This window comes from Harmonia axyridis, chromosome 4 (genome assembly GCF_914767665.1).
Source record: "Harmonia axyridis chromosome 4, icHarAxyr1.1, whole genome shotgun sequence".
In the NCBI taxonomy this organism is placed as follows: domain Eukaryota; kingdom Metazoa; phylum Arthropoda; class Insecta; order Coleoptera; family Coccinellidae; genus Harmonia; species Harmonia axyridis.
The window spans coordinates 6,110,710-6,135,448 of NC_059504.1; the positions used below are offsets into that span (position 1 = coordinate 6,110,710).

Consider the following 24,739-nt stretch of genomic DNA (forward strand, 5'->3'; position numbering starts at 1 on the left):
GTATATGATGTTCTGAAATGTGTGTAGGTTACTAAGTACATAAAAACACATAGGGAGTTTTTATGATTTTTTTAACTCTACTTTGGTACTTGAAACAATTTCAAATATGTATCAATTTTTTCTTAAGTTCCCTAACTTCTGAAGACCAGTTTATATACAAGATACATGGATCTGGATCTACTTCTGATCCTACTTTCAAACTTTGAGATATGTCCAACAAAAATTAGACAGATTACTGTCTATCTACGGATAGGATTACAAAAGATATTAATATCAATCGTAAGTACAGATATATACACAGACATCGCCATCGCCAAACATTTTGGCGCCCCGGTCAGTTCTTTCTTCTTTTCAATTTCATATGCAATCGAATTTTTAAATCAAAATCACCTTGTCCAATTTTTGGTCGATTTCATCGAGAAAAGTCCTGTGCCTAGATAGACAGTAATATGTAACAGTTGTTTTTTAAATCTTTATCAAAAACGTTTCTTTCACAACGGAAATTTCTTTAAAGGAACTTCGAATTGTAAAAACGTCATTGTCAGTTATGAATTGTAAATTTTATTTATTTTGGTTATTGTTTACAGAATTTTCTTTAACCTTTTCAGTGTACAGGGTCCTGCAACAGTGCTTCCTATCTCTAGTTGGGTAAAGATAAAATTTTCCCTTTTTTAGATTTACCTTATTGGTAAATATTTCCGGTCACTGAATGGTTCCCAACTTGTCGAAATATTTTTTATTTTTTTTTTGTAGACACCGAAAAAGTGAAGAAAAAATAAGTTTGAATCCGTCCACGAAAAACTGATCTATGTGACCGAAAATATTTTAATGAAACAGAGCTCAAACAATTTGGTAACTCTATAGCATGTTGAATATTTATGTCTTTCGCCACTATTTCAGGACCCTCCTGTATATTACTATGACTGTATATACTCCTATTTAATTCTTATTCTTCATTTCTGTTCCATGTGTTGAATCGTATACAGGATCTTCAAAAGTAGTTTCAACTACTATGTTGCACATACTTATAAATAATCTTAGAGATTTTTGTACTATTCTTCACAGATTTTCACTGATTTTGAAAACTACTCACTAGTTGTCGAAATTAGTAAAAATCGGTGAAGAATATTCAAAAAACCTCTACGATTATTTATGAGGAGCTCCAGGGGCGTAGCAAATGTTATCCGGGCATTGGTGCAAACAAATATTACCGAGTCCTTCTCCTCAAACAATTTTGAGTTCCTAATGAAGCTGTGAGGGGGAGAAACTGTGTGTAAGAGTTCAAAAACTAGGGAACAGGGAAATTTGTAAATATAATTATGTAAAATTAAAATCACATAAAACATTATTTCATGGAAGTTTTATTCAATTCATTGATATAAAATGAATAAATAAAATAAATATTGGAATTAAATAAATCGAAAAATATAATAAATGAAAAAACATAATCACATTTCAGAACAGGCCAAATGATCTTGGTTTCGAATTAGAGAAAAGAGAAATTTTTTCCTTCAAATCTAATATTCTTGCGGTTGCATATTCAATAGACCAAATTGTCGAACTTAACATTCTCATTTGGGACACTCAACTTCTGAAATAGTTTTTCGTTAATTTCAGAACAGGGAATTGTCTTTCTGAGCCCTTGAACCCTCTGTAGCTACGTCCCTGAAGAGCATGTATACATTTTTTTAATACATACTATCTTTTTTATTGAATTTGGGATTATGCAAAAGTTTCTATTCGAAGAGATTGTATTTGAGATGATGATTCCAATTTCCTCAGGTTCTTTAATGCACTTTTGTGATAGGAAGATACTTAATATTTAAGTGTAGTATTTGTAATTTTACAAAAATTTGTTTATATTTTTATATGTAAATCTTTTAACGATTCGTTGGTTATTCTAAGGAACAAATTGTATATTTTGTATTTAAAATAACTTATTTATTTATGATGTACGTGAAAACTCCCCCCATTTATCTATACGAAACTACGTTTAGACTCCAAAATCTCAATGATAATGACTTTTTTTCGCTGGACCTGTCAAGAGTGGTCTATTTTATGCGACGAACAAATTTCTCTTGAGTAATTGATAATAATTTGGATGAAATATTCAAGTTGTTTCAATTTGAATCATGGATTATAAATTGATAATATAAATATGTAAATCTATTTGTTATATAATTGATCTTCAGAGATAATCTCCGGAGAATTTGATGTACATACTTTGTTTGATATGTGTTTGATTTTAAAATTATATTTTTCCAAAAAAAAACCGATTGTCTCTGAATGATATTCCCGAAACTTTTCTCTCATTTGTCGCACAGAATGGACAATATGAATGCATTCAGTCTTTTCGCCCTTCAAGGAAGAAAGACAATGTTTTCGTCCCTGTGATAATTACTATAAGTTCAACCTAGAAAAACCCGAATCAATTAGGAATCAGATGTGAATGGACTGGGACGTACTCGTCTAGTCGATCGTGATCGATTTGTTGTTAATTATATTAATAAGAGTTGTATCAAAGAAATCTTTTTTAAATGAGAAAAAAATTTATACGTGAAGTTTTATTTCCACTTTATAATTTTCCCCAAAGTTACCAGTTTTCACAAAATCATTTGATTTCTTTATAAGTGCGTATTATAACAGAATTTTCTAAATAAAATAGGTTTGGTTAGATTGATGCAGAAGGTATTTTGGGAACTAAAAGAACTATCGAGTAAGTATCTCATTCATATAAATAATGATTTGATTCTAAGTTGTATTTGGAATGCTGCAAATAAGGATTTACTTGATATTCAAGATAATTGGCTTGAGCTTGACTTGAAATTAACTCAAGTTCAAGTCAAGTTATAGTTTTTCAATGTCAAGTATTCATTTATCAAGTACTGGACCTAACATTGAAAAGCTACTACTTGACTTGAACTTGAGTTGATTTCAAGTCGAGCTCAAGCCAAGTAGCTAAAATACCAAGTCAAGCCGTGAATCCCTAGCTGCAAAGAAAAATCATGAACTTTTTAAGAAAGTTTGATTGAACTATAGTTTAAAAATTAAAGTGAACGGAAAACCTAATCAAGTGATCAAATTTTAATTATAATAAATACACTAACAGCAGCTGTTCAGGATGTGTTATGAAAAAAGAGATTGCTGACACATCAATAATCAGGTTTGTAAAAGTAAGAATTTCAGAATATTTTAATCATAAGAATTGTCATTACATTTTTTTTTCAGCTATAGACACACTGCTGATTTAAGAAATAGTTAGAAAAAATTGGTATATTCTACAGGGTAATAACTATTTAGAGGGGCACTATAGGGATATCGAAAACCGTTAGAGATACAGGGTGGCTTGAATTACAAAAAAGTTGCGTTATTTAGGGATTAATTTGTCGGTGTTAACATATCCAAAATATCTGCAATGATTCTCGAGATACAATATCGAAAAAACTGAAAATCGAGATTTTTTTTTTCTGTATATTTCATTTGTTTCTGGAGATAACTTCACGAAATTCGGTTTGTAGTCATTATCCAACATCGAGATTCTAATTGTGTCATCAGATTTTTTCTGTTTTTCATTGTTTCAGAGACGCGATAGTCAATTTTTTTTTCTTATGGACGCCATATTGGTTTTCCTTATGAGGTGATGAAAAAAAAATTACAAATTCAACAATGTATCACACTCTACAAAAATATCGAGTCTAGGTACGCAAATTTGAAGAGTTGTTATGTGAAATCATCCCTCGACTATCGCGTCTCTGAAACAATGGAAAACAGAATAAATCTGAAGGCACCATGACTATCTCTAAATTGGATAATGGCTATTAACCAAATTTCGTGAAGTTATCTCCAAAATCAAATGAGTCATTCAGAAAAAAAATTTCGATTTTCAGTTTTTTCGAGATATGTCTGGAACCAATGGGGATATTTCGGATCTGTTCACACCAACACACTCATTCCTAAATAACGCAACTTTTTTGTTAGTTGAGCCACCCTATCTTTCGAACGGATTTTGATATGCCTGTAGTGGCCCTCTAAAATGTTCTTACTCTTTTATGCTTTTGATGGTTAGATTTTGATATAGTTTTACACATCTTGACGTGTCAGTTTCGAACATTGGGTGAAAGCAATGTAAAGAGAATTCATGTTTCTAGTGCTTCTTCCCAGTAATTCTAATGATTTCAGTCAACTAACTTGAAGAATTAGAAAAATCGATAAAAGTTTTTTCATAATTTTTATGTGTTTTTACTTCTAATGAATTTTAATTCAAATGGAAGATAGATCTTCATCCATGATGGATGATTTGAAGAATTAGAAGTCAGTTGATCCTGTAATTGCTAGTGTTGATGAAAAATGTTAGTTATATATTTATCTTCTCCAGCATTAGGTACTTTTCTATATCGAAGTCTTATTTTTCCAAATTCATGGGTTGTTTCCATTACCAATGGAAATATATGGCGATTGGAAGATGGAGTCTTAGTAGGATGGCCAATGGAAATAAACTCCGAAACACCATATGCATACATGTGAAACCAGACAAACTAAACTCGTTAAGAGAACGATCAGTATTATGATGTCCTCAATTCTCCAAAGATACGTCCGACATGTGGGAAGTATGTCCGCATTGTAGACCCCTCCTGCACGCCTCTGGCTATCAAAAGTAAACCGCGTTCCACTTTTAACGTGTTTGAATATCAGAGACGGCACACCAAAAACGCACGTCTACTCAATCGTGATGCTTTTAATTGTGAATAAGTAGTTCCTTCCTTTTCGAGAGTCGAATTTTAGGTGGGCCAGATCTCGATTCAGATCTAGAATAGGAAATTGACGAACTGAAGAATTTGATTGCTTGGATTCTCGTTGAATCGTTAAATACCCTTCAGATCCTGTTGGTTTGAGATGGATCCGATGCATTACTTAACGCTTGTTCCAAATTTTATAGGCTCATTTAGGCTGCCTTCGGTTGGTAGTCTTTAATTTTCGGCCTGCTCGATATCAGATTCCGACGGAAACGAATAGGTATTAAAATTAATTATTAATAATTATAAAAAGAAAAATAATAACAATAATTTATCGATTGTTATTATTATCGAAGTTAAAATGATACAAAAATATGATCATAGAAATAAATAGAAACAATTTCATTACACACAAAAAATTTACTATTTTCGAAGAAGAAAACCATACAATTTCCATCACTGAAAATTGTTCAACTTTTCAAAAATTGGATATTGTACTGAGATAATCTCGAGCACTATAAGACTATAAGAAAAATATCTTCAAGGACAATCGAAATCTTTTTTCGAAATGAAGGAGATTTGGTGTTTCTCAAATGGGACTGTTTATCCATATATGACTTGATTACAATTATACAAGTGTCACTAGATGTGACTATGATGACAAGATGAATTGAATCTCGAAATAAATGAAAAATTTTGATACCTGGTGACCCAAGTTATCGTATACAGGCAATATCTAGCTTATTTGACAAGATAATGACAAAATGAAAAAATTTCTTTGTATAACATCAAAGTACCTATCCATTATCCAATGATGTTTAAAAAAAGTTCTTACATTTGACATCCCTCTGGTGTCTACCCCTCACTCTTTATTTTCAAATGGCACCCCCTGTATATTGTCAGTGTAAATTGCGTGTCATTCTATTTGGAATACAACGATAGCACATACTTGGTATTGTTTGTATTAATAACAACATAACAATATTTTTTCATCTTGTCAAATAAGCTAGTATTGCCTGTATACGATAACTTGGGACACCCGGTATATAAGGTGTCCCATAATGGGAAGGCTCTAGTGTATACAGCGCCCCGATTTTACGAGCAAAAATTGGGAAGAGCTTGCATCAGCTGCAAGCCCCTTGGGCCGGCCCTGGTCGAAAAATTCAATATCTTTGAATCGGATGACATTTTTGAAAAACCGGTAACGGAATGTTTTTCGACAAATGCGGCTCACAAACTGCGTAAAAAAATATGGCTTGTCCCTTTCAAAAATACCAACTCTCCTCTATATCTCTAAAACGGTAATTAATTTCCCATCTGTTATGAGTATCATATAAACCATAAAATTATTGAGAAAAATATTTTAGAATTTATCCAATAGAAAGCAAGATGTAGCGTAATATTTGAAACAGTCGTTTTGCAGAAACGCCTAGTAAATCTAGAACCAAGCAAGATATTATCACGATCTGATTTCTGATATCTTTTAATTTCGAAAAAAAAAAAATTAGTATCCTTGAAGATTTTTCTCCAAATCTTATGGTTCTCGAGATGATCTCAGTGTGCATCGAATTTAGGACACCTGTACAGTATGAAAATGAGATATCCTCATAGATTACACTTTTGAGCAGAGAAGGTACATATAGAGGATGTTTCTAAATTGGAGGTACAAACGAAAATGAGAGAATCAACGGATAATATAAGAAAAAATAGTATGAACATGAGCAAAACGCTTTGTGTTCGAGATACAGGGTGTTAGAGTTTGGATTTTTTCAAGTTTCATTTAATAGCATCTGTACTTCACAAGAGATTCAACTAAAGTTTGGCTTAGATGTTTAAATTCATAGTTTTTGTTTCGTAATATGGCGATATCGATTGCAAATCTGCAGTATAATATTTTTGTGTCTGAATTTTTCCTTCAGAGCTTTTTTTTGGGAGATCAGTGGTAGTTGAACAGAATTTGGAACTACTACTTTAATCTAGTACAGAACTCTTTGGTTTCTTGTAGTTTTATTGTATCGGCTACCGATTTCGAGAAAAAATGCCAAAAATTCTTCCGAAATCCTCCTAGGATAAAAATCCAGTTTTGATTCAATACTGAATGAATCAAAAATCTACAAGGTGCATAGGAAAGTGGAACATATATGCAGATAGCATCAATTGAATGTTCTCATTTGAATAAACTCAAATGAACTGTTCTTCAAATATTAGAGAACTCAAGAAAAATTTATATATATATTTACACTCTTTTGAAATAATTGTTTCAAGTAGCATAGTAAAATAAGAGAAATCCACAAAAACTGCCTATGTTTTTATGTACTAATAACATTATTACGTGCTTTGTTCGAAAAATTCAGAGTTCCCTAACTTCTGAAGAGCAGTATATACAGGGTGTTTCCTAAACATGCGGCAAAAATTCAGGGGGTTGTTCCTTGGACTATTTTAAGCATGTTTTGTCCTTGGATGATTTTTGAAAAACCTCTTTGTTTCGAAGATACAGGGCGAACAACATTTTTCATATTTTTAAAATTAATAATAGTTTAAATAAAAATGCGTACCGCACTGTGTTTACTAAGTAGGTACAATTTATTTTTAAATTTGTTTAACAACATTCCAATTACTAAAAACGGCCAGTTTTTTGACTAAAAATTGATGAGTGCAGATGGTAAAGGAATACAGATTACACACGGTTTTCATTTGAGTTCGTTTTGTGATGTATTAGCAATTTTTAGTAAAAAAACTGGCCGTTTTTAGTAATTGGAATGTTGTTAAACAAATTTAAAAATAAATTGTACCTACTTAGTAAACACAGTGCGGTACGCATTTTTATTTAAACTATTATTAATTTTAAAAATATGAAAAATGTTGTTCGCCCTGTATCTTCGAAACAAAGAGGTTTTTCAAAAATCATCCAAGGACAAAACATGCTTAAAATAGTCCAAGGAACAACCCCCTGAATTTTTGCCGCATGTTTAGGAAACACCCTGTATAATAAATAGTTTGAACTTTGACAATTTGTTCACGAGACATCCATTAAATCCAATTGGTAGATATGGGTTGACTATAAAAAAAAAGATTTCAACTGACGAAACCTACAAATATCATCTTCTCATTTCAAGCCAATATACGATGGAAATTGAAGTCTCAACAAGGAAAAGATGTGGACAATCAAGTTCTCGACTGCACCAAATTTCAACACCGCAGAGTTACCAGATATGTTGGAAAACGACCTTGACTGAACCAGAAGTCTGATAGGGATCAAATTGTCCTTACTCGGGAACTAAAACAGTGTACCGTTTTATGTCGAATGAGTTTCATTCTCAATGAAAAGTTTTTATCATAATTAATTAGAACATCCCAACTTTCTTACGTTTTTGTATAAATTTTTCTCTCAACCTGTAATAAATACCTGAAACACTTCAAATACATTGTCAAAAATAATAGGTACCAAATAGAAAGAGAATGCAAGAAATATACTCATTATCTTGAATTAATAAAAAAAAATGTGAGAACCCATATATTCGAAAAAATTAAATTTCAGATAATAAATTAATATTAATCAGACTAACAGCTGTACAGCATGATTTGGAATATAAATACCGTTGCAGAGGAATTAATGAACCTAAATTAATGAAGCCTAAAGTGGAAAGTGATTCGAGTTGAAAAAAAAACTGTAGAATCAACAATTTTTTTGGCCAAAGATAAGATAGGGCAAAAAACATCTACCTACGTCTAATTGTAAAAACTACTAGGAAATAAATTTGAAAATTCCATAAGAAACAATTTCAAATTCTAACTTGACTTAATATTTACTTACATTGAAAAACATAAAATAATTCTACCAAAAATACTGTAATTTAACAATAATATATTTTTTACATACATATTCATCGCTTTGTATCGAAAAAATATTTTTATTTATCACAAAATAAATTTCCGTTGAGTAGAAACCAAAACTATCGAATATTGCCTTCTCGATAAAAAAATTATTGATTTTATCTATCGAATAATAATAATTGTTAATACACTTAAAATAATAATACGAAACAAGTCAACTTTTATATTATGTATGTTGTTTTTGATATGACAATTGCGTTCCATAAATTTTATAGTTTCGAAAATTCCCTTTTTTTAGTTGATATAATCAATTAATTGAAAAGAAATAGGTAGTATTTGTGGATAAATATAAATCATATAAAAATATATCATTGTGAAAGTTCGTGTGTGTTTTTTTTTTTAATTTTATTATTTTTTTGTGTTGTGTTTTTTATTCTTATAGATTTGAACCTCTTGAGAATATGTACTGATTTTTATTTCAATCTTTCATTATTAAAAATTTGTTAAATCATTTTCATCAATGTTTTTTAGTACTTCATGAAATTTGTAATTTTCGAAATATGCAAAATTGTAAAAATAGAATCACAATCTATTTATCGCCGTTCGAAGCGATTCTTAAAAATCATGAGAGAGGTGCATATTGCATTTGATATGATGTCTGTGTTCCATAAATTTTGTAGTTTCAGAAATATATTTTTTCGGCAACCGTCCGGGAAGTGCTCACTTCCCGGACGCTTTTTCTCTGAGAAAGTAGCATTTCCCGGCCTAGTCCGGAAAGTACGTACTTCCCGGACTAGGCCGGAAAAGAATCATAGAATCCATAGCAACCGAGATAACGGCTGAGAGTTCATATAAAATTAGTTGTCAAAAATTTGCATGTTTTTTGATCGCAATCGCAATAAAATATGGAATGGAGCAGCGATAGTGTTACGTAAATTACTATTATAGGTACAATTTATTGAAAATAATGCTTTTCAATTTCAGTTCAAATTTTCGTAGTCATCAAAGATCTGAACCTCTTAGGAATATATTCAGATTTATCTGTATCTAAGTTGAACGGATCGAAGAAATCTACTTCAACCAATCAAAATTTCAAAATGAGTCAATGAATTGGTTTATGATAATATTTCAATCGAATTCATACTTTTTTCTCCTTATTTTCTGTACTCAAGCCATAAGAGGTGTGCATTTTAGTTTGAGATGATGACATTACCGATACCTAAGTTCGTGGAATTTTTTCTCATATGAGTATCGTTTGAAAGTATCCATAAACAGGGCCGCCGTCAGGACCGGCAAACTAAACTTTTTGCCGGGGCGCCAAATTTTAGGGGCGCAGTCAGTTAATAAAACAAGCCATATATTTTAAACAGAAATGTTTTCTTAGTGAAAATACCACTCTTTCTAGTAAAATGATAAAACCAAGAGCCAATTCAGTTGAAAATACAAATAGATACGTATGTACTAAAATGAACCTTTAGGAACTTCGTCACCTTTTTACTAGAGACTTATAGACCGTCGTACTTTTTTTGATGAAATCGACAAGACGTCCTTTGATAAATTTACAAGGTGATTTTGAGTTAAAAAATACGATTTCATATGAAATTGAAAAGATAACAGAGCCTTTTTTAAAGAAAATGCAGATAAATTAGGCAAAGCAGGGCAGCGAAATTTTATTTTGCCGGGGCGCCAAAATGTATGGCGGCGGCCCTGCCCATAAAATGAATAATTAGTCGGATGTCGAAACTCATATTAATTAAAAACTTCCTATCCATTATGAGAAACGCAATATATTTCAGATACATTCGGAAATACACTCATATCCTTTTTATATCTCCTGTTCTCAAATATTCAATTATCGATGCATAAATCCAAATCTTCCACTACCTCAACCTACAAAAACAAGAGGCTTATAAACATTGAAAACGAATGAAGAACAAAGTCGACCAAATTCTGAGCGCATCCTAAAGAGCGAGAGACTTTCTCGCGACCCACATAAAAAATTGGCGTCTCTATCAACGAAAATTCGTTAAAACACCAGGCAATCTTGTCAACGAGCAATTTTAACATTACAAGATTATAGTCTAATGGAGAACTACTGTATTGAGGAGAAACTTATTGACCTTGTTTCTTGACCTAGAAATTCAGACATACATTCGTGCAAGGCCGTTAGCATTTAGGCTGAAACGAGAACACGGCTGGGCATGCGCGAAGTATATGCCGATTGAACGCGTAGTGTGCTTTGGACGGGTTCGCAAATATGCAACATGGGTATACGAGATAATGTCCATCAGTTTTGCGACTACTTTCCCTTTTGGCGAACACTATTCGCATATTATGTTTCAAGCTTCCAATTCGGACAACGAATAGCTAATTCCTAATCACGTGCTACGCTGAGAAACTTGGTTTGTGCAGGCGTTTTGGCGCACTGTAATATCTCGATATAATCGAAAAAAGTTTTTGTCTGGTACACATCAATTATTTCATCAAAAATAAATACTTAAACATATATACACAACAAGGAAACAAATAGGGCCGCTGCCAGACATTTTGGCGCCACGGCAAAATAAAATTTCGCCGCACTGCTTTGCCTATAATTTATCTTAATTTTCTTCGAAGAAGCCTCTGTTGTTCCCTTGAAGCATCTTTTCAATTTCATATGAAATCGTTTTCTTTAACTTAAAATCATCTTGTCAACTTTATTAAAGGACGTTTTATTGATTTCATTGAAACGAGTCCTGCATTGTTCAAAAGTACGACGCTCTGAAGTCTATATAGTAAAAAGACGACGTAGTTCTTAAAGGCGCATTTTAGTAGTTATTTGTATTTTCATAACTGTAGTTGGGAGCGCCTATTCGACTTAAACAAAATTGGCTCTTGATAATTTTATTATTTTACGACCATGAGTGGTATTTTCACTAGGAAAACATTCTTGCGGCCAAAAATATGTATTGTTAACTGACTGCGCTCCTAAAATTTGGCGCCCCGGCAAAATGTCTGATTTGCTGGTCCTCGCGGTGGCCCTGACAACAAATTAGTGATCATAATAAACAGGTAAAAAACATAAATATAAACATGCCTAAAAACTAATGACTCAAAAACAATTGTTGTGAAAGGGAAAAAAATCTTTTACTCGTTAAATAGTTTGTATTTCATGTTTTTTATGATAACAATTCCAAGAATCTCCCCTTTATATTGGCAAACCTTTTTATCACAGAGTCAATATCGAGTTCAATTTCCCTAAAGATGTATGATAATGCCAAATCGAGTGCCACACCTTTCTATCTTTCCTCGTCGATTGTTCATCTGATGCCAGGTTTTCAACCTCTTCGATGTTGAAAATCTCCCCTCAGAGCTCGCCACACTCACATGCTGTATCTGGCAGATTTTCAGTCTCACTACTGAATTTTTTATACCATAACTCTAATTCTGTTTCCATTATACTAAAAACAATACCATTTTTTTTTGTAATTTTGATACCAATTCTGTGTTAGATTCTCCCTAAAACTAGAATTATATTTCCTCTCTAATTCAATGACTTTGGAAAACTTGGGGTAAGTGTATATACCGATGAAGAATGCAAAACTCAAAGATGCCATGGCAAAACAAGGGGCGACAAAGCAGATAGAAAACCTCGGACTTAGACGTGCTCGTAGTGCAGATGAAGACGAGAGATTCTTTGGATATTTTTTAGGAGAAAAGTTCTTTAAATATGGAACAACTGTTTTTTGATGGGCCACTGGTAGTTCAAAAATATTTGAAAAAAAAATTTGTTCTAGTACACAACTTTTTGGGTTTGGTTGTATCTGCTACCGATATCAAGAAAGAAGTTTCAATCAATCAAGTTAGTTATTTATTTGTGATTAATGAATTGATTATTAGTTTTGGTATTTATTTTCTCGATCTATAGCAATGATTCATAAAAATTTGATCAACTAGTAAAATCATCACAAAAAAGTTAGGCTACGAGGAACACCCTGTATCTCGAGAACATGTGCTATCCAATGTATATATAGGACTTCTTACTCCTATAATTACCCAAAGAATATCCCATTTTTGTTTGTAGGTGTTTTCAAAAAACTTCCAAAAACACCCTGTATGAGTGTATGGTGGAAAAAGTATGGAATTACGAGGAAAAATTTGTGGACAACAGGAATTCAAGTGGGCACCATTATATTTTTCGCAAATAACACTGAACAAGTCATCTATACGTACTACTTCTATTTTGAACGATAACTCACTGTGCCTTTATAATTCCATATAATTAATCAATAGTAATTACATTTATGAATGTCTAATAAAGATCTGTCAATTTTCTGCTGTTCCCATTTCAAATTAACAATCTTCTTAGACAGATAATTGTCGTTTTATAAGATAATTGTAAGAATTTCATTATTGTCTATCGATTTTGTGTTCAAAAGAATGTCCTACTTTTTTCACATTTATTGAACATATGGCAAATGATATTGCTTTAGCGGTTACAGACGGAATCATTCTACTTCTTGCCTGCCTTATGTCGAATCGCATACATATACTTTCTCTTGGTGATCATTGGTATGATGAATGAGTTTAGTTTATTGCTGCAAACCTTGATATTGACATTCAGAATGTCGGAGGTTGATCGTTGAAATGGGGTGACTGATTTGTTGATATAGGAATATAATTCGCGAGAAAATTATATTCTGATTGCTGCTTTTACAAAACTTTTATGGTGATGATCGAAATAACCACATCAATTCAATGCTCGGTTTGAGTACCTACCACATATAGTCCATTCATGAATTATTGACATTGAAGTAGGACTTGAAAGTCCAGTCGCAGCTTTATTGCTGTGGTTTTATCATGGAAATAAAATATACACCAGTAAAATTTGAGGCACGAACAAAGTCTCAACGAAGTTTTTAATTCATTTTATTTTCTTGAATCCTTTGGCATATTTTAGCTATCTTTTTTTAAATTTTAACTTGATTCCTCGTGAACATAACTGTTCAAATGCCGTCCTCAGTTACTTTATTTTTTAATATATACAGGGATGCATAAAAAGAATGAAAAGTGAGCTTTTCTTCAGAACACCCTGTGGAGTGATTCGTTGACAGCACATTTTAATTTTTAGAGAAATTTTAATCGGTTTCAATATACTGAAGAAAATTTGTTCGTTGCATTAAAGAAACAATTATCCACTAGATTTCATTGATTACTTTTTCAACATTATAAAGAAATTTCATTCTTAAACGTATACCTACCCTTATTCATCGATATTATAAATCTCTGTTCATCAATATCACAAAAAAATTGATGTTAATTATTTGTTTTTTCGATGAAATATTCATTGGATAGATGAACCTTGTTCTTGAACTAGAAATATCAATGATATCCGATTTTTAGACCAAATTTTATGTTGCATTCCTATAGAAAACTTGGAGGATTCCAAAAGATCAATAAATAAATCAAAATCGAGGTACTGATGTCTGTAAATGTCTGAAATTTTTCTACAGATATTATATGATTTGTGATTATAAAGCAAGATCTTTATGAGTTTCGTATTCTATTCGATGGGAAATAATTAACCAATGTGTAAAACTTCCAATGTTTTTCTATCTCAATATCAAACAATATTATAGGTACATATCGTTTTTTTGATATCTCAAAACAACACTTCACCTGAAAATTATTATTAATTATCCTAATAGCAAAGTTTAAAAAAAAGGCATAAAGAATATTGAATTCCAAATTTGCATAGTTGGATGGTGTGAACTAGCAAAATTATTGGTACCTACTTCATATATTTATAATGTCAACATATTTCGAATATTCTCTCGGGGAATATGTTATAAAGATATACTGAAAAATAAAAATATTCCGCATCACGAATATTAGATACCTACTTGAGAAATTGATTTTCCTCGAATCATTCATTTTGTAAATTTCATTTTCCCACCTTGATTGAAAACCAAGTATGTTTTTATGTCTACCTTAAATGGTACCTCATATATCTAGGTTACATATCGATTTTCAATTTCTGCCTTAAATGTTTTTCAAAAGTTGTTCTATTTTGATTGATTTTCCTATTGAATAATCCCTATTTCTTTTCTTTTAGATTAAAAAAAAAGGTGAAATCATCATCATCTATTAATGAAATTCTAGGAATATTCCTTTATAAATAAATTAGAAAGAATTGATCATGATTCAAAGGCAACTTTTTTTCGTTAAAATATTCACAATTAGCATAATTAATATTGGGAATGAAAGCTGAGAGATTTATTTGTGATCCACAACGAATATTAATTAATTAAAATGAAGAAATACGAATTCAGACTAACGTCCATAATTTTTATTTTGTTTCATGAAAGCTCAAATTAGATTATTGCATATAAATTATCTTATAAAAATATGGATCAAAATATAACTATATGTCCCCGACTCCCCAAAATTAAATATTGATTTCCATTGATGATCCCAAGATTAGAGAAAAGAAGATTTCACCTGAAGAGAGGACCAACCAGGGGCGACTCCAACTTTCAAAAACAGGGGTGGGCAGATTTTTTGGGGGGTCAAAGTAAAGCAAAATTATAGTTCTCCTAATATTTTAGCCTTAGTATGTCAAATTTTAGGGGGGGCGGGCCCCTCCTGGAGTCACCATTGCGATCAACTATTCAAAAAAAAACTTCAGACCATGCGATTGGTGGAACTATTTGTTCCTAGTTGTACCAGTAGAAGTGGGGATTCTATAATTCCTTATTCTATAGGAGGGTTCAGGAATGTAATGACAGTTTTTCTGGAAGTGATTTATTGCAGATCTATTGTAAAGGGTATTAGTCATCTTCTTGACGTTTCTTGACGTGGAGACTTACAGAATTTTGTTGGACATATATCTGATTAATGCTCTATTGATTTCAATGTTAAAGTTTGACCTGTTCATAATTTTTCACATATTTTGACATTTATATATAAAGATGAACTAAAACATATTCTTAGGCATATTCCCTTATTGGTCATCAAGTTGATGTTGCGGAAAGTTATTTGTTAAGAGGTTTAGCAACCCCCTTAAGAATAGGCAATAGTGGTCGAAAGAGAAATTTGAATGTTTTTTGATTCAATTTTTATTATTAAGTATTACTTTTTATTTTATTTTGAATACATACTTTGTATTTTCATTTGAATTTTACTGTCATTACGGCTTTGTTACTAGTGTTAGTTTTGCAAACAGTAGTGAAGAATTGTTGTTATAATATTATAATAATATAATATTCGGTACCCACCAAGGTCTCTGCAAAATTTTTTCAAAATTTCAATAATTGAAAATTGATAACTGTTGTTTTTTTGACTAAAGAAAAACGTCTACTTTGGTGGCCACCGAATATTTGAAAAATCTCATGAAGTTCACAGATTATAATAGATAAGCACTTGATTTGCCTTGTGAAACATAAACTTTTGATGATTTTTATAGTTTGATATAAGAAATTTATATATCATGGTATTTATTTTTGAAGGAGGAAAGATGCCGATTTATTTGTTACAGAAATATTTATAGTTCACATAAAAAAAAACCAAGTTTGTATTATAAATTCAATACTGCAATAAAAAAACAAATGAAAACACCAAAGGAATTTACTGAAAAAAGTGTATCTAAAATATTTTTGTTTCATGTTTATAGTTCTTTAAATCATATTAAGTAGTTTCAAATTTATTCCACTAAAATGTATTTCCAGTGACGTCATTTAGGAGGCCGTACCTCCGTAGGGAGGAAGTCTAGGAAAAAAAAATTATGGGAACTTGTCATCTTTTTTTTGTATGTTTTATCTGAATCCGAGAGATTTTCCCGGACACCCTGTATAAGACCTACCTATGATCTCCAAATTTCTCAATAAGTTCATTTGATTCCAAATGATTAATGAATAAAGAATATTAAAACATAAAAGATCGTTTTATTAGCCAACTTTGTCTCTAATATATTATAATCTTATTTCAGTTATAGTTTTTATTCAACATAAAATATTAAAATATGTCTTGATATCAACGTTATCATCGAAGTTCAAGTTAACAAAAATTTAAGAAATACATATATACAAACAAATTATTCCATAAAAATTAAGTACGTACTGACATGGACGGAAATAAATAAGTTAAACCAATATAATTTTTGTTTTCTTCAATCTTATAACGAGTTTATATACCTCCGGAGTTCTTCTTGTGTATCGAAAATCATCACGTGGAATGGAGATCCAGGAACAAGTTCACCTGCCCATTTCACCTCTACTCTGTAATCTCCTGGCTCAGTAGGATCGAACTGAAAAAAGAATTAAAACCAGTGTTTTGAGTGTTTAGAAAAATTTAATTGTATTTTCTTTATCAAGAGTTTTTTGAAAACCTCGTCTGTCATTATTTTTTTGGAAAAATGTGATGAGATTAACGGTTTTTTTTTTTTTTTGAAGTGTTAATTTACCTTACAGAGTATAGTTCTATCCTTCTGACTTTCCCTTTGCATTTCAACTCTGAATGCCCCTTTAGGTCCTCTTACTCTAACCGTGAGTTGACCTGCACCTGCTCCTCTTGTATCACAGATAAATCTTGACTGGAACGTAGCCAAAACACCATGTTCTATTCCAGGACCATAAACTCTCACCTTTCAACAAAAAATACAATTTTGTTAGCAATTTAGTTTGGCACCTGGCAATCCTGAATCTATTGTTATTTATAAAAATTAATAAATCTGCTCAATTTCAGCTTTTTTTGCTCTCACCTTGCTGGCATCAGGTGCACCAGAGACCCTAAGTGTGAATGGTGAACCAGGTACATGTTGACCAGCATATTTGATAGTCAAAGCGTGTCTGCCTGGCTCTTGGGGTTTAACATTCAACGTGAAGGTGGCGTCACCATGATCATATAGTTCGCAATACGCAACCTTTCTTGGTCCGGAGCAATGAGCTGTTAGTTCACCTGGACCAGCTCTCCTTGTGTCAATCCAAGATCTGATTTCTCTACCAACAACTCCTTGTCTCAGGCCTTCGCCAGAGCATAACACCTGCAAAATAATTATGAGAATTTCAATATCAACATCAAATAAAGATAAGGCTCTACTGGATCACCATAAATTGGCCTTCAAGAGATATCATGATAGCCAAAATGTCGAGCGAAAAGTAAAGATGAAAAAATTCAATGTAATAATAACAAACGTAGATACAGTAATAATAACAAACGTAGTCAGACAGAATTTGAATGAATGTGTAGATACCTTGGAGGCATCAGACCCTCCCTTGGCTTCGACCATCAATGGGCATCCCTTGACAGGTCTGCCAGCCCATAGAACACTCAGAAGGTAATTTCCTGGCGAATTTAAGGTATAGGTGGCTCTCCATATTTTTTCACCAGCTAATGAAATCATAACAGGCACTGGTATGTTTGTATCGGCAGCATGAAGCGTTACTTCAGGGTTACCTAGATAGATAAGACATAGTATAAAATAATTGAAACTAATAACAAAGAATAAACTAAACTATCAAAAATTTGCCGATTAGACACATTTTTCATAGCAATAACCGAATAAAACTGTTGTGTATAAAGTGCGAAAATAAAAAAAATTCTCACCACTACTCGATTTTGATCCATCAATGGTAAACACTGCGGGTTCACCGCATTGCGCCTGTGCCAAACCTCTTCCAGTCAAAACTACTTGGTCACCCAAGCAAATAACTCCTTTCGGTGAATCAGGAAGTGGAATATTCTCAAAGTGCACCTCGAAATCATGTTCTCCAGAATTGAAACCTTCTCCGGATATGTCGAACCTGTATCTGGTTCCTGATTTTTCTCCTGTAATCTTTCTGCCATCAATCTTCAGTTCCAGATTTCCAGGACCGGCATTAGCAATATCGAACGCTATCTTGGTTGGTAGCCTTATTCTTCCGCTGTCGTCTAGATACTGGTCCCAGCCTCCTATCACTCTCACTGCTGAGGGATTTATGATCTTAGGTCTGAACGGCGATCCTGCGAGCTGATGTGTTAATGATGAATTAATTTTCAATGATACTTTAGAGCCTGAGAGTATTCAACGATATTAAAAAAAAAACAGTTATACTATACTCACATCATTAGCTCCAATGCTAACAATAATATCATAGATTCCCACCCATTTCGGAGTGTAGGACACTATGTATTCTCCCGGTTTAGGACTCTGGATATGAGCTTCAATAATACCCTCAACAGCTTCAACCTGCACTCTTGGTTGAACTGGACTCGTAATAGTGAAGGAAGTTCTTTCACCCACCAAACCCCTCTCCAGGCCTTTACCAACAGCTCTGGGAGGAGGTGTTGGTCCTACGGGCCCTACTCCCAATGCAAGAGGAGATCCTCTAACTGGAAGACCACCATAAGAAACCGTGACTTGGTAAAGTCCAGGTATCGATGGAAGGAAGGAGATTTGGGTTAGATCATCCTCAAGTTCTGTCTCTGTCACAGGTAGGAATAATCCAGTAGGGTTGGTTACTTGAACATCCAATTCTGCATTTCCAGCTCTCTTGGTAGATACTAAAAAAAAATATAATAAGTATTTTACTTATTTTCATGGTTTGAGGTTATTCACTCACTATTGAACTGCACAGCTTCTCCTACATTTCCTTGAGTGCTGGGAATATCTGTTATCTTCACAACATCCAAATCAAAGGCTTGGCAAGTAAACGGACTACCATTAAGTGATTTAGCTTGATGAAGTACCTCTATTTTATGAGGTCCGCTCTCCCGAGCTGTGAATTCAGCTTGTAGCTTTCCAGTTTTAGTCTGATAACATCTAACAGGCACAGCAGTACCGTTTGGTCCACTTATAACGACATCAAATTCTCTTGCCATACGTCCCAAAGTATCGATGTTGAATTGAGTAACTTTACCAACTCTGGCTTGATACAGACCAATTCCACCAGCCCATGGTTCTGTGCCTGGTCCCTTGACAGGGACTTCAATGACGTTGAATTTTGGAATATCGTTGAAGTATAGAGCTACTCGATGTGGAGCTGAGCACATTGGGTGGAATACAATTTCCCAAATATTAGGATTGTTGACGGATTGCCTGACACTATGAGCAACATCCTTGTTGGCGACTTTGACAACAGCTGTTAGATTTCCTGTTCCTACCTTGGCCAGGTTCAATGCTATAACTGCTGGACGATGACATACAGCTTCCGGTAGACCTATTACTTCGATTTTAGAAGTATCAAATACGTTGATTGATCGTGTTGCAAAAATTTCATGTGCTCTGAAGATTACGACTTTGTAAGTACCGACATGGGTTACTGTGAATTCACCCTTGGAGTTGTTCACAGTATATTTTACGAGACGATCGTTGGGGTCCGATATTTCTAATTTGTGATTCTCGGAAGGTAAATCAATAAAAGCGATCGAACCGTTTTGAACCGACTGCATAACTTCAACAACTGAGCAATGGAATGGACTTCCAATAACAGACATCTCATTGAAGGTTATATTCACGAAGTGCTCTTCGGCAGTTTGTGGAACAAAAGTGACATCATACAGGCCTCTCGCACAAGCAACTACTTCTGCCTTGATTGTAGTGTGCTGTGTAGAAACCACTAGTTCAAGAGTACCCTCCCCAGCTTGCGCGGCGTCCACACTGAAAGTAACAGGCTTTCCAAGCTCAACGGTTTCCATATCTCTTAAGCTGAGGTCAGTTATAACTTTAGCGATGTCTGTTGCTTTTATGCCTGGTAGTCCGGATACGATTACTTTATTGACGTCGTATACGTTGCAACTGAAGGGTGAACCAATGACGTGTTGATCATTGATGAGGATCGCAACTGAGTGACGTCCTACTACTTCCGGGACGAATTTGGCAACATGGGAATCTACTGCTGAGATTAGTTTCACTGGGATGATTTTCCCATTAGGTGCTGTGGTTATTACTTGTGGTTCGTGTCCTGCAATGTTTTAAATATGAAGAAATTGTAGATTTCGACCTTTTAAATTATACTTACCAGTAACTCCTTCAATTCTTATTTCTGCAGTATGGCCAACTGCTGCCATTTCGATTCCAGACCCAGATACTGGAACCCTTGGTTGAGTGTTACCTGGCAAAACTTTACAGTTGAAAGGTGAACCAGGAACCGGGTGACCGTTAAACCTTGAGGAGATAAAAATATTGCAGAACAAATGTTGAATATTTATACAGGCGCAATGACATTAGAAGTGCTACACCAAGAGGAAATAATTTCTTCAATCTTACTAAACTGAATTTATGTAAAGGGTGTTTTTTTTCGAGGTATATAACTTTAAGTTGGCATTACTGTTCTAGATGGCGACCGATTTAACAGCTGTCAAGTGATTTATTCCCAGTTTGTTTGGCAATTCATCATGAATAGACTCACGCCTGAACAACGCTTGCAAATAGTGCAATTTTATTTCGAAAATAATGGTTCTGTGCGGAATACGTATCGCGCACTACGTCCATTTTATTTTGTTTAGCGATGAAGCGCAGTTCTGGTTGAATGGCTACGTCAACAAATAAAACTGCCGCATTAAGAGTGAAGCTAATCCTCAAGTGTATGTCGAAACACCGTTACATCCAGAAAAACTGACTGTTTAGTGCGCTTTATGGGCTGGTGTAATCATTGGTCCGTACTTCTTCAAAAACGATGATGGCCAGAACGTTACAGTCAATGGTGATCGGTATAGAACCATGATTACTAACTTTTTCATTCCTGAATTGAACAACCATGATGTCCAGGAGCTGTGGTTCCAACAAGACGGCGCAACATGTCACACAGCTCGTGCCACAATCGATTTATTGAAAGACACGTTTGGTGACCGCCTAATTTCACGTTTTGGACCTTTGAATTGGCCTCCAACATCTTGTGATTTAACACCGCTAGACTACTTTCTGTGGGGCTTTGTAAAGTCATTGGTCTATGCAGATAAGCCACAAACCCTTGACCATTTGGAAAACAACACAAATGTTGGAAAAAGTCATCGAAAATCGGACTACATCCGAGCCAGCCGTGGCGGTCATATGCCAGAAATCATATTTGAAATGTAATGCCACAAGATTATCTTGCGGATAAATAAAATTCATGTCAATCGTTTGTTTTATTGCAATTTAAAGTTCTATAGCTCTTAAAAAAACACCCTTTATAGTTATGACAACAAGATCTCTTCGTTGGTACAAAATGCTTCATATGTGACTATGGTGATGTTTTTGACAGGGCTATAATTTTGGTAATAGCTAGAAATGTACAGGAGAGTCTCAGCTGAGGGTTCAACCAAGCACATTATCACTTTTAACATGCTAAAAGTATTTCTTCTAGGTGCAGAACTACAGATGCAATCGATTAGATGTGAGGTATCGAAAAAACCTTGCTATTGACTCAATACTAACCTCACGCTCAGAGTATGCGTTGCAGCTTCCGTAGGTTTGAAATTAACTTTGAATCTTGCGTTCCCTTCGCTCTGAACGAAATTGGGAACATTTCTACCAGCTACAGCAACGATAATCTCCAAATTACCAGCACCAGCTTGCGATGCGTTTATACTGAATGATACAGGTTTACCAACGATCCCGTCGTTGATGTCTGTCACTGTTACTCTGTTGGCATCATAGGCCTTCACTAAGAAAGGACTTCCCTCCACGTGACCCCCTGGCAATTTCACCTCCACGCTATGATCCCCCACGTCTATGGGCGAAAAGGTGATTTCGAATTTACCTGGATGACCTGCTTGAGGCAATACCTAAAAAGTGATATATTATGAGCATCATATTTTCCAATGCAGACATAAAGATCTAACCTGGGCTGGTATTTGCCTTCTGGCAGGTCCTAAAATTTCGACGGTCGGAGGATTCGAACTCTCGACACTGAACATGCAAGTTTTACCGACTGATATCTTGTCCAAAGTTTCAGGAGCAAGAACTCTGGCAGCTGGAGCCACGAGACACTTAAAGGGGCTGCCAGGTACATCTTGGCCATTGAAACGGAGATCCACAGAATGAGTTGTTGCTTCTCTCGGAGTGAAAGAGATGGCATAAGTGTGTGGACCTTGTGCTTGAGCTGAAGTAGGAACTCTGCCACCATTCACAGTGACTTCAAGGTTTCCAGGACCTGCTTGGCTGGTTTCCACTACAAATAAATTATAATATATCCAAACAGTGCAGCCTTACCATGACAACCTTATTGAAGGCTTTGAAAATGGATATTTTTCTTCATAGTTCTTTGAAAAATTACTTAAAAATTGATATGAGAGCAAAGAGCCTGAAGTTATCATATTTTTAAAATTTTTCTTGATTGTGCACCTATTCATAAACTTACCCAAGAAGGTGATAGGCTTCCCAACCACTCCACTTCCAGGTTCTTTGACTCTGATAGCCTGAACATCATAAACCTTGGCAGCATATGGGCTTCCAACAGTGGGGACATCGTTTACTGATACATTTATACGATGTTCTCCAACGACTCTTGGGGTGAATTCAGCTCTGAACTGGCCATTACCTATCGACTGAACGTGGGTAGGTATTGCTTGTCCCCCAGGTCCTGGTGATTTTGGGTAATAGGTGTTTGTTTAGTCTTTGTTAGAATTAAAATCGGGTGGTGGGAATTATGAAAGGGAGTTGGTTAATGTAGTGTTTGAGAATTAATCAAGAATGCCATACTAACGTTTACAATCAAGACTACGAATACTTGTAATTCATTCGAAGGCCTTCATTCATCATTTAATGTCGAAATCTGTCTAATTTTGGAAGTTTATTGTATTCTTATTAATGATTGAGTATTTTCACAATGTAATGACTTTGTCTGCTCACAGATGGCGCTGTGGGTTTTCGCGCCACACTACTTCGTCATTACTGTTGGGTAATAATAATAATAATAATAATAAACTTTATTTAGCACTCGGCTATTGAAAACAATACAAATGTAACAGTAATGGAACAGAAATAACAGAATAACTGTTGACTTTTCACCCAACGGTAAAATTGTGGAGAGTTGTTTCCAAGAAAAAAAAGTCAACGAAGATATAGGACTGTTTATTTTTCGAAAGAAAAAATACCAAATCAATTTGAAAAGAGAAATAAATCGCTTATATCGGTTATATACTATGAACTTTTTTGTGGATATAATTCGAAATGACGAAAAGGTGAAATAATTGTCAGTTGAGCTTCACGTTCTCAGTGAATTTTCAATTCAATTTATAGGACATGGTATAGAAAATAATCTGAGTTCGAAGCCAAATTAACATGATATAGCTTACAGTTTAACTAATTTAGCTAGCTAAGCAAACAGAAAATATTTTTTATCAATATCCATAACTCGTCTAATTCTCTTTTTGGAAAGAACTTTTGAAACGTTAGGACTGATATGTAACTTAATATGAGGAAATGAGAGTATCATAGACACAACTTTTCTGCCACCATTCAATATTTTATTAGGATTGTTTTTCGAAGATATCTTTCCTTGATCTTCACGAGTAATAAATTCATTATTATTTTTCAAGCCTCATAAACATTCGTTTTTTTATATTCAATACAAATAAGTGGAGGTTGAGTTATAATATAATGCAAACAGATATTATCATGAATTTAAAAGTCTTATGAATATTGGTAAATATATTTAGAGATTCACTTTATATGCTCTAAATATTGTAGAATAAATGATCAAAATTCATATCGAAAATTTTCCACATTACTCTAGTTGAATGATATCTACAACTTTGGAAGAAATACCTTTTTCTCAATTCCTTTTCCTGTTTAGACTTTTATGGAGAAATATTTCAATGTCGATTTCTCAGAAATATAGAAAAAAGTGAAACAAAGATCACTATATCCAAACTGGACATTGGTATTTTCAGCTTTCATCAATAGAAAAACAGGTTTTCAACTACCGATTTCTTTCATAAGAATTCAATCAACTGGCTTCCTGAAGAAGGCAATGTTAAGAATAAGTTTATTGGATTTTATTCAGAAGTTGTAATATCCTGCTTGAGAATGTCTATGAATGTGTCATGAGATTAAGAACTGCATTATAATTAATTGATATTGATTTTGAACTCAAAGAGAAACATCGGTGTGGTATAGGTATAATTTATTTTCGAATCTAGAAAGAAGAAATAAATTTCATATCGAAAGAACAAAATTCAGAATTTCATTTTGAATCCCGATGGACCAAATCAATCAATTCAGTTTGCCATAA

At 33.7% G+C, this 24,739-nt stretch overlaps 1 protein-coding gene across 1 annotated transcript in view; it reads right to left on the bottom strand.

Annotated features, from left to right (window-relative positions):
• Positions 1–16,469: 16,469 nt before the first annotated feature.
• The window catches only part of LOC123678784 (filamin-A), a 42,048-nt gene continuing 33,778 nt past the window's right edge, over positions 16,470–24,739 (bottom strand). Inside the window, exons 14-24 of the mRNA XM_045615999.1 lie at positions 22,865–23,086; positions 22,347–22,675; positions 21,940–22,289; positions 20,543–20,688; positions 19,145–20,485; positions 18,646–19,085; positions 18,150–18,552; positions 17,797–17,999; positions 17,305–17,586; positions 17,008–17,187; positions 16,470–16,851 (exon numbers count right to left, since the gene is read on the bottom strand). Coding sequence (XP_045471955.1) covers positions 16,720–16,851; positions 17,008–17,187; positions 17,305–17,586; positions 17,797–17,999; positions 18,150–18,552; positions 18,646–19,085; positions 19,145–20,485; positions 20,543–20,688; positions 21,940–22,289; positions 22,347–22,675; positions 22,865–23,086 — 4,028 coding nt within the window. The 3' untranslated portion in view covers positions 16,470–16,719. The remainder of the gene's footprint in view (positions 16,852–17,007; positions 17,188–17,304; positions 17,587–17,796; positions 18,000–18,149; positions 18,553–18,645; positions 19,086–19,144; positions 20,486–20,542; positions 20,689–21,939; positions 22,290–22,346; positions 22,676–22,864; positions 23,087–24,739) is intronic.